Raw genomic sequence first — 11,305 nt, 5'->3', positions numbered from 1 at the left:
CTGGTGTGGGTTCTCACACGGGACAGTATCAGTCCCGGTCCCGCCCAGCCTGGGGCCTCACCGGCTGCCCGCTGCGGCAGGCGCTGCTCCTGCCTTCACCTGGGAGGTGATAGCACGGGGAGAGGCGGCGGGGTGCTCCGTGCTGCTCCCGAGCGCGGCGGGGGTCGGTGGGGTCGGGCTCGGCGCTGACAGACCGTGATGCCGCCGAGCAAGTGTGCCGCGCCGGCTCCCCCTGCCTGCCCGCCTGCCTCCGGTTACACCCCTGGCAGGGGACCGCGATTCCCGGCGTCGCTTTCCAGGGTTATTTTTGTCCGGGGCCGCCGCTGGCAGCGGGCTGGCAAGACCCGGCCCTTCTCGCGGGCGGCGAGGCGCCGGCGGGGGCCCCGCGGGGCGGTGCAGAGGCGGCGAGCACCCCGCACCCACTCGGCTCCCCCGCGGCGCCGGGGGCCCGCCTCCGGCAGCGAGCCCGGACCCGCGCCGCGACACTCTTGTCCGCTCCCCGCAGCTTGCGTGAGGGGCTGCCGCTGCCCAGCGGGGCCCCACAGCGTGCGGGTGGAGCGCCGTCATGGAGCGGACCCCTATCCCAGTGCTCACCGTGCAGACGGCGCCCTACGAGGACCAGCGGCCGACGGGCGGCGGGGGGCTGCGGCGGCCCACGGCGCTCTTCGAGAGCCAGCGCAACTACCTGCCCAACTTCGTGCAGAGCCTCCTCTCCTCCGTCGACCTCCGCGACCGCCAGGGCTGCACCATGGTGGTGGGCAGCGACGGCAGGTACTTCAGCAAGACGGCCATCGAGATCGTCGTCCAGATGGCCGCGGCCAACGGGGTAAGCTGGCCGCTCGCCCTCCCGCCGTCCTCTGCCGGGACCGCCTGCCCTGCCAGCACCGGCTCCTGCTCGCTGTGGGGAAGCGCGGAGCCGTCCAGCGGGAACGGGGCAGGTTTTAATATCCTAACCCGGGCAGCGCTGAGTGTACAGATCAGAGTGTACCTCCTTCGGGGGTGTGAGCGCCCGGTGTGTTTGCGTGCATCACCCCGGCAGGCTGCTGCGCACGCCGTACCGGGTTGGGTTAGACTGAGGCAGGAGCGGGAGCTGAAAACACGGTTGGCTATGCAGAAGCAAATGTAGCAGAATTAAAAATGCGGGAGGCGAAGGAACCAGATGTAAATATCTACTGCTCAGGATCTTTTAAAAGTGCGCAGGGAAAACGGTATTATTGAAGCAAGAGGAATTCAGCGTTTTGGCTGCATCTTAAGAACAAATTATGAAATGCAAGAAGACAACTGTGGCAAATACCTCTGCGATCAAATGGGTTTTAGACTTTCTTGTGCAGTATTGAAAATAGGAAGGAGCTCAGGAAGAAAAGGGATGTCTTCTGGTAAATGCATGCACATTCAGGTGTCAGTGTGTATATACAGAAAGCTGTAAATGCCAAATGATGCAGACTAAGTCCTTCAAAGCAGAGTTGAAGCTGCTGTGATGGCTAAATCGATTCTTCAGATCTGGTGATAGAAGTGATACATACATATATATATACACACACATATATGGGGTTTTTTTGGTAGTGAATTTACTTTTTCTTGATTGTTTTGAAAAGCTTAATTCTTTAAATGCAGGCCTGTTTCATAACTAGGAGATCTTTCAACTTTGAAATGAATCTCTGTATGTGTCTAATTTCCCCCGCTTATTTACTGTCACCTACAAGCTGTAAGGGTTACAAGCTGTAAGGTATAAACAAGGAGTATTTTAAATTTATTTCCAAAGCATGTTCTCACTGGTACAATCAAGCAGACACTGGGTGGTACCTGGGATTTCAGAGAGGCTGGCTGTATTACATACTGGGCAGCTTTTGCAGACTTGCTGCTCACATGGGGGTTTGGTATAGTCCGGGGCTTACCTGGCCTTGGGTGCGAGGAGGGCTGTTGGGGGGCACACTTGTGAAGGTGGGGACACTGGCTAGTGCAGCGTGGTGGTGGTGGTGGTTTGTCCACAGCGGTGGGGAGCGAGCATGCAGGGAGTGAGTGCAAAGCATGGGGACCTGGCTGGTTTGAGGGGCATTGCGAGGGAGGTGGGGTGGGTCTGGAGGAGTGCTGCTCCCTACTCCCTTCACCTGTAGCTCAGTCCAGCCGGTGGAATTGTACCTGTTGACCAGGTGGGATAAAGTGCAGCAACAGCTAAACTGAGGCCCTGCATGAAGAGCTGCCCTGCTGAGGCTGAGGTCCTTGCCTGCCCTTGCACACCGGTAGGAGCTATGAAGTAGGTTACAGCCACAAGGTGACCACAAGGACTGAGGTGCTGAAGAGGACAAGTTTAGGGTTTAGGAGACCAGGGACTTGTCAGCCAGCTTACATTGTATTCCAAACTCCTTTCTGATTAATTTTTCCTGTCACCTTGCCTCCTTATTGCTGCTTGTTCTGTTCCCTGTTTTGCTCTGTTTCAGGTTTTAGCAGATCTGTAGTAGTGCTGTCGTAGTGCTCCCACTTAAGTCACTGCAAGTTTCTTGAAAACACTGTTTCTTTTTAGTGTTTTTTGAAGCCGTGACCCAAGCTTTTCTGCTCAGAGTTCCCACAAATATCTGAATTCAATCATAATACTCTTACAAATGTCACAGTGCTCACAATTTCAGTAGGCCAGCTGGGGGGGTGCTATTGACACTGAATAGGCTTCCAACTTCCATATGCTAGTGATCCATCCCCTCTTTACCATCCTTACCCTGCCCACTCTCACCCCTCTTTCAATCAAGCACGCTGTAAATGCATAAGCCTCATGTTTACTTAGTGAATACTGTTTGTATGTTTTATTCTTTGGCTGCTAAAATACATCTGCTGGGAAAATACCTAAACCTGCATGAAGGCATTGTTTAGTGCTGTGCTATGTAAGTGGAGGGCAAGGAGGGGAATACTCCTGGAGGCAAAGATCTCTTCATTTGGATGAGGTTAATGCCATTAGAAGACATGTAGCCAGTATCACAAGGAAAGAAGTGTGCAGGTGTAGGCAGGATTGAGTGAAATGTATGGAAGCTTTGAAGCTGCATTCAAAACCTTTAGCCACCCCAGAGTGCCAGGAGTGGGATAGCCACACAGTGCTGATAAACTGAACTTGAATCTCCTTCCTGGAAAACACATATCAAGCGTACGGTTAATTGTGCCTGCTGAATACAAAAATAAAAGGGATTTTCTATTATCAACTGTAAATGTATTGCCCTTTAGAGTTGCTAGGTTCCCCTTGTTCTAATTTGGTGACTCACCCCACATTCCCCCTGTGTTAACAGCCTAGCACAGTTGGCATAGGCCTCGGTACAAGGAATGAGATGAGGTCCCCTGCCCAGTCAGCTGCTGGTACTTGGACTGAGTTCTTCTTGTCTTCAGGCCTTTGGGCTTGTGCCCTCCAGTCTGGGGTTGCAGGTACACACTCCACAGCTATAGCCTATATGGGCTTCCTCGATGGCAACAGCTATGGGTTGGTCCATGATGAGCAACCATAACCAGCACATGCTCCACCACATCTTTCTGTTTAGAGCTGGAGGTGGCTAACCAGGGTCACCCTCCAATGGGTCACACTGCTGGAGCTGTAGCAAGCACATTTGGGTAAGTGACTGCCTGTCACAGGAGGATGCAGGAGCGTGAGGAAAGCCAGACAGAAGTCCTGTACCATTACTGGTTGCAACAAGCAAAGTGGGGTGTTAGGAGGGTATCTGAGGCTGTGTTTCCCTTTTCACCTGAGTCCTGTCACGAGTGGTGTGACCTTAATGTCTGGAAGAACTGGGTAAAAGGTTCCATGTTTATAAGACAGGCTACAAATTAAATGCAAGTATTCAGTTAGACCCATCAACTGGTTGTGGTGTCTCATTCTTTGAAACAAAGTTTAGGATAGGCTTAAATGAGAAGCTGCCGTGTTTGTGTCTCAGTGGTGGTTAGGAAGATGCTGATCATATTCTGAATATTGAAAGTCATAGCAACATACTAGAGAGATCACGGAGTATTGCTGGTAATGCTGTAAAAGCCTGAGATGGCAAAGAGTTTTCCAGTTATCTTCTTTATAATACTGTGTTGGTTTTATTTCCATGTTCTTCAATGCGAATCTTGCCCTCCTTACCTGGACCTGTGTGATACCTCTGTTTATTTCTACATTGAGTGTGGCACTCAGTCATCTTTGGGTTACAACAGCGAAAGATGGGAAGGCACAGCCCTGTGCTGTCCAGGATGTATCTTCTTGCTTCACGTTCTTTCAAGTTTAATTGACTGAGGCATGTGAGAGATTACTGGGGAAAATAATTAAAAAAAGCATTAAGTGACTCCATGATAATCAACTGAATTGTCTGAAAATGCACAGCTGCAAGTGGTAATATTGCATAAAAATGTCCTTGTAAAGCACCAGTGAGGGTGACTGTTCCTCCAGCTGTAACAGTTTGCTGGGGATCATAAGTCTTTGCTTCTGCTTGTAGCTGCTAAAAGCAGAGTGATAAAATAGAACATGGCGTAGGGGAACAGTATTAGAAGAAAAGTTACATGCCTGTGATCTCTTAACCTTGCAAGTTTTTGAATTCCAAAGATAATCTTTCCATGCTATGAAACTGTCCAAGATTTTCAGAAGGGTATTACTGGAACTTTAATTGTGAGACAGTACATGGACAAGATTTCATTACTGTTTCAGTCCAGATTTCTAGAAGTCTGTAAATCTGAGTGTTCCCTACTTACAGTTAATTAAATGTCAGTTTAGTATTTGGTTCAGAGACAAAATGAACAGCTTCTGGGCCAAGGGAGGATGAAGTTGTGTATTCCTGCCACCAAAATAAAGAGAGCAGAGAAGGATGGATAACCCTCAGGGAGTTCTGTAAAAGTACTGACAACCTTCACATAAGGTGACGCTCTTTGCAGTGGTCACTGCATGTGTATCATGCAAGTAATTTCACTTTCGGCATCCTTAATATGCTAAATATTGCACTGTTGCTGTAGCATGAAAATTAGTATAATAACTGATATTTCTAAGTAGTATAGAAATAATAGCCTTGCAAAAAATGCAGAAGGCAAAGCAGGTTACTCCTGTTCATATTAATATTGACATTGAAAAAAATGGGAGGCTGGTTTGTGCAACACACGTTGAACAGGAAAAAAAAAAGAAAATGTGGTGAAGAGGTAGTGCCAAGTAATTTGTGCTTTCTGAATAAGTATTCTTGCTTTAAAAGAACATTTAGGTGTTCATGGGGGCAAAAATCTAAACCTTACTAGTTTAGATAAAGAAGTACAGAGAACATGAGCTGATGGTAAGCCTGTATGCAAATATAAGGTGTTTATACTTGAGTACTTCTAGACAGATTCAGTGGTGTTCTTTTGAAGCATTTTGCAAAATGTAATTCCTGTTATTTTCCTTTTGCTTACCCATATACAATACTGTTTTAAGAGCTGGCACCCATTTCTGACAGCTGTATTTGGAAGATTGAGTCACTGCTCTAGCTTTCTACATGCTTCATAGTTTAAAAAAGGGAGAGACAATATTCAAAACACATATTTTCAATAGTTATTTTCATCATGCTTTTCTTTCCATAATAAAGGTACATGAGTACTGTTGTATAGGCTGAAAGAGAGTTTGTTAAAAGTCCATTTCCTAACATCCTGTGGTTTTTTTCTAGTGCTTCAGAACAATTGGCAGTAGTGGTTAAAATCATAGCATAAATACAGCAGTCTTAAGAGCCATGGTATGAATAGGAAACAGAATTGTTCAATACACTGATTTGAGCAGAAATCAGGTTCAGATGTGTGGTATATGTGTTAACTGTACATATGCTCCACTCGCACCAATTGACTGATCATGTCAGTGGAAGCACTGCTTTAAAAGAGTATGTTGAAACAGACGTGGATTTTGTGGAACAGAAAATGTGGATTTTGCTGATTTACCTTTTTCTCTCCTTAAGAGGATATTGTTTTCCCTGTAAAATGTTTTCATTGTAATAGAACAAAATTACTTGTTTCTTAACTTTTTCTCCTTTCGTTTTCTTTCATTTCTGTAAGTATTGCTCTAATCTGGGAGGAAAGAATACAGTGAAACTCAATGTTTTCCCATTAGTAACATGAGCAAGTCAAATGAACCCTGGAAGATTTTCCATGAACTGTACTTCCAATTTTTATAGCTTTTGTGGTTTCTAGTAATACATAGGCTTCAAAATTACCTGCAAAAGCTGTGAAAAGTGAACAAGGTGGACAAACACCCTATCATCAGATCTTGAGATAAAAATCTCAGCTAATGGAATACGTTGTTCTGCACATTATTTTTAATTTGAAAGCAGAAAAGCAGATCTTATAATTAAGAGTGAAAGAGAAATGTCTAACCTTAGTTCATGCTTTGTGAGGGTTTGCAAGTAAGTAACTTGGGCTTACTTTAGAAATTAATAATTTCAATGTAGAAAATTTTTTTATTTAAATAGTTTTCAAAACCAGGCTAAATAAATTATTTATTAATCCTTTGCTTTTCTGAAATCATTGAAACTTTTAAATAGCTGGACCCAGAAGAATTAATCTATGTATGAAGAAACAGCCTTTTATAGAAAGCTGGCAGGTAGCAACACCTCCTGAACTGTTGCTTTGCCACACACACAGTAGATTTATCAAATCTTTCTCAAACTAGATGAGGAAATCTGAGATTGAATTCCCAGTCTGCTTTTAGATGAGTGAGAAGGACTCAGTATTCTGCACCACCACCCTAAACTTAATAGTGTGTGTGCGTGTGTATGTTTGTTGTGTTGTTTTTTTTTTTTTAAGTGAGGATATAAATCCCCCTCCCCCCCCAGCTTTGTCAGTATCCTTTTAAGCTCCATATGCAGCTACCTCAGTTCTGATAGGTGACACTAACTTCCCCTTCCCCCCTCTTTTTTTTGTATCTGCCTGTATCCCAGGATCTGGAACTCTTCTGTATTTCTTTGTAAATACATTTCTGTCTGGCTCCTAGATTATTTATGTTGAGGTGAAACTGTAGTATCTGTGTAGAGGATGAAGGCAAGGTTTTGAAATTGGAACCTTGCAGCATAATGCCAAATGCATTGAGTCAGTGTTTAATAACGTCACCTGAAAACATTTGTTCCCTTTAAGAATGGTGGGAACTTCCCCTGCTCAGCTGTAACCTAGGAAGCACACCCTTTTCATCTGGAGTGGCCAAGCAGTCACTGATGGCTGAAGGAGGAGCAGTACTTTCCTTAGGGAAGGACATCCAAAGATGCCTTGGTAATAGAGATGTGTAACAGAGACTACAGGTTCTAGTATGTAGTGAAATTTATGATTGGACCAAAAGGATGCTCCATGAAAGGCAATTTGGTGTTCTCTTTTATGCTAGTTAAAGCCCTGCAAACTGTATCCACACAGTCAGGCCTAAACTATATTGGTATGTGAGGGGATTTGCTGTTTTGTGGGGATACGTGAAAGGGTTTCATAGCAAGATGATAGCCCAGTGCTATGCCTGGGAGCTCTGCAAATCACTGCCATGGCTGTGCTCTTGCTTTACTTTATGCTAGTATACTATACTACACTACTATACTCTTCTATAGAGATACACTATACTATAGATATACACTATACTATATATATACTATACTAGTATACTATGCTAGTATACTATACTATGCTATTTACTGTGACTATGCAAGTCACAGTCCACTGGAATTAAATGTGCCAGGATACAGCATTTTTTTGTCAGTGCTGTAGATTAGCATGCAACCAACTCATGTATGTGTATTTCTCTGCAAAAGAATAACTTCCATACTAAGACTTTACAATTTCTATCCTATTCATGTATGCCTATGTATGTATGTGTCTGTGTTTACTTACTAGTTTTCAAAAGTCTAGTACCATTCACAGTACTTTGACTTCCTTTTCCACCTAGATCGGCAGATTGGTTATTGGACAGAATGGTATCTTATCCACACCCGCTGTTTCGTGTATCATCCGAAAAATCAAAGCAGCTGGTGGAATTATTTTAACAGCTAGCCACAGTCCTGGGGGACCCGGAGGAGAGTTTGGAGTCAAGTTCGAGGTTGCCAATGGAGGTAGGGCTGTTTGGTTTTTAATAACACATTGTAGCATTGAATCTTGGTATGATGATGTTGTGGTTTAAACAAGGACAGATGAAAATACGCTGACAAGGATAACTGCTTACTTCAACTGTGTGTTTTTCATTTGTTCTGGTAAAACAATGAAGAATGTATGCATATAAATACTTATTTTTATTTTCAGTAATAGGAGTGTATTTTTTTACATGGGTCTGTACAATAAGAATTCAGTGTTCATTGAAATCCTTGTGGTAGCTGTAAGATTTCTATAAACAAGAAGTTCACCATCCCATTTTTATAGCATTTCTTGTAGTGTGCCAGGTCATTGTAACAGTCTGAACCTTATAAAGATGCCTCTGAGGGAGCTCTTTTGCTCATATTTCTGTGTTGCTTTTGTTGGCATTTACTTTAAAGCTTGTGATTTCAGAAGTGCTGTAAGCCGTATAACTCATTGTCTTGTATGGAAGAAGGCATTTCTCATGTTTACCCGGGAAATAACTGCTCTTACTGAGGGAGAAGGTTGTTCCATTTTAGCTATTCCAATACACTGTTGAATAATGGGAGTTTTATATATAGCTAATGTCTTGTTTTCTGGCAAACTAACGCATGTAGGTATGTTATACATTAAGCATGTTTTATGTTACAGATCTGTGTACACCCATAAAACATCTTGTATGCTTCATACATACATAGAGTGGTTTCCATCTGAAAAAAATGAAAGTGCTTCTAAAATAATGCTTCCTTCCCCATTTTGAAGGTGGGAGAACTTGAGAAGGGGATGCTCTCTTGTGTTCCTTGTTTAATTGAAAAACATGCATGGTTAAACCAGTGTGATTTTATAAACTGAATAGGCTTGAATCCCAGAGAGATTAAAGGGACTGTGTAAGGTCAGACAGTGAGAAAGCCAGGGTCACAACACTGTCATACCAGAGCCAAACTCTTTGATGCATTAGCACTCTATAAACTTTAAAATACCATATACACCTAGGATCTGATTAATGATTAACAGTTGGTGGGGCATTCTTTTTAGTGTGCTTTACCTATTTAAAGAAAATTCAGACAGGGTGTTGAGCTTTAAATATGAAACACTCCTCAAGCACAGGTTACAACGTTCAGTTATGTACGACAATCAGGAGGGATGTAATAAAAAGTAGTTGGTTTAAGTTGCAGCTGAGAAAATGAAAGTTCATTATTAGGCAAGGTTTTTGAGAGAATGGTTAGGCATCATGACAAGCTCCTAGATAGGGCTTTTTTGCTGTGCTCAGTCTATTTTACAGATCTAGTCCAGGCAGAAGCGGTTTGTCTCTATAGATGTAGGACATAATGTGGAACAATGCTGTGGGATCTCTTTAGCTAGCAATATTAGTACACCCATCTATCAAGAATAATCTGGAACTAATGAAATCCACCACTTTCATGGGTTTGGATTAGAAGAGTAAGAAGTCATTTTCTAAGCCAAATGAAGAGTTGAGTGAGCTGTGGACCATCTGGTACAATGTATCTGAGATGGAACACAGTAATAGACATAGCAAAACTGCATTGATTATAGTAGCGCTATAGAGGAGTGGGAAGTTGACATTGGAAAGAAACACAGAGGCTTTGGAATAGGGGAGAGATTGTGTAAAAGGTAAAGATATATTTCATTAAGTCATTGGAGGAAAGCTGCAATAGAACACCACTGTCAAAATGCTAAGACTTTTAAAAGTGATAATTATATCTAATGAAATACCATGAAGCACAAAGTTGTCTCACCTTCACAAGCGCGCATTTGGCATTTGCAGGAAGCCCTGTGAAACACCAGAAACTGCTGCTGAGGACACACTTTCCTTTAATATGTACATTGAGATTCCATGTAGAATAAAAAATGGTAGTCTTCGAGCAGTAAACCCAAAAAAAGGATGGCTGTGGGGTTTTTGGTGCCCTCACTGCCCTGCTCTGGATAGTTAAATACTCTTTGTGAATCAAAATGTTCCAAGTAACACACTGTATTTCCATGTTACATTTTTCCAACAAAAGTTTTAAACCTGTGTTACACTGAAAGAACAGACCTTATTTACCATAGTTCTTTCTTTGGGTTTATTCCTGAAATATATTGCAGAATATATTTCTGAAATACATTCAGAAAACTGCTTATTATAGCACTCACTTTTTGTGTAGGGAACCTTCATTTAATAAAAATGACCCACCACATTTTTTGCTTCTTTTACAGGACCTGCTCCAGATATAGTTTCAGATAAAATCTATCAAATCAGCAAAACCTTGGAGGAATATGCCATTTGTCCTGATCTCAGAGTTGATTTATCACGCCTAGGAAGACAAGAATTTGATCTGGAGAACAAATTCAAACCTTTCCGAGGTATCAACACATGCTTTTATGCATGCTATATCATAGAATCATAGAATCATAGAATAGTTAGGGTTGGAAAGGACCTTAAGATCATCAAGTTCCAACCCCCCTGCCATGGGAGGGACATCTCGCTCTAAACCGTATTACCCAAGGCTCTGTCCAACTTGGCCTTGAACACTGCCAGGGATGGAGCATTCACAACCTCCCTGGACAACCCATTCCAGTGCCTCACCACCGTAAGAGGAAAGAATTTCCTCCTTATATCCAGTCTAAACTTCCCCTGTTTGAGTTTTCACCCATTACCCCTTGTCCTACCACTACAGTCCCTAATGAAGAGTCCATCCCCAGCATCCCTATATGCCCCCTTCCATTGATTCTGATGCAAAATGATAATGGGTAATTATTTAAACATAACTTTACTTCTTCAAGATGCCTTACTACAAGTTACCAAAATATTAGGCACATAGGTAAGTGTTGCATTTGTTTTGCACATAAAGAAGCTGAGTTACAGACTTGTAAGTGCATGAGTCCTCATCATTTAGCCAGTTCCCACTGTTCTTTTGCCATTCATTTTTGCCAAGCATTTGTTCTTAGGCTTGCTAGTAGTTAAACACCAAACACCAACAGTTTTGGACTAGGAGTGGTTTGCTCATGGAAGTCTAATTAACAAAAGTGTTTGCTAGAGTCTCAGTTTATTCATTCTTTGCTCACAGTTCTTAAAAGTTGTGGGATGTGTAAGGCAATGTACTTCTAATGACTCCACGTGTAGAGGGAGTGATTAAACACGTTTCATTTTAAAGATGTGAATACTTTTATGCCTACACTTGTGTTGAAATGAGCCAATTTTTTAACACAGCCATTTTGTCTTGAAGGAGTCAAAAGCAAAGGAAGGGGTCCAGGCAGTATTTCACATGCTATGAAACTC

At 43.0% G+C, this 11,305-nt stretch overlaps 1 protein-coding gene across 1 annotated transcript in view; it reads left to right on the top strand.

The window, feature by feature from the left end:
* Positions 1-450: 450 nt before the first annotated feature.
* PGM5 (phosphoglucomutase 5) overlaps positions 451-11,305 on the top strand; it is a 65,880-nt gene continuing 55,025 nt past the window's right edge. The window contains exons 1-3 of the mRNA XM_061344476.1: positions 451-826; positions 7,868-8,030; positions 10,243-10,389. Coding sequence (XP_061200460.1) covers positions 566-826; positions 7,868-8,030; positions 10,243-10,389 — 571 coding nt within the window. The 5' untranslated portion in view covers positions 451-565. The remainder of the gene's footprint in view (positions 827-7,867; positions 8,031-10,242; positions 10,390-11,305) is intronic.

Source organism: Neopsephotus bourkii, unplaced genomic scaffold, assembly GCF_033783945.1.
Source record: "Neopsephotus bourkii isolate Nb327-2 ecotype Australia unplaced genomic scaffold, CSIRO-AGI_Nbou_v1 NB_220, whole genome shotgun sequence".
Taxonomy (NCBI): Eukaryota; Metazoa; Chordata; class Aves; order Psittaciformes; family Psittacidae; genus Neopsephotus; species Neopsephotus bourkii.
This window is presented reverse-complemented; position numbering and strand designations above follow the sequence as displayed.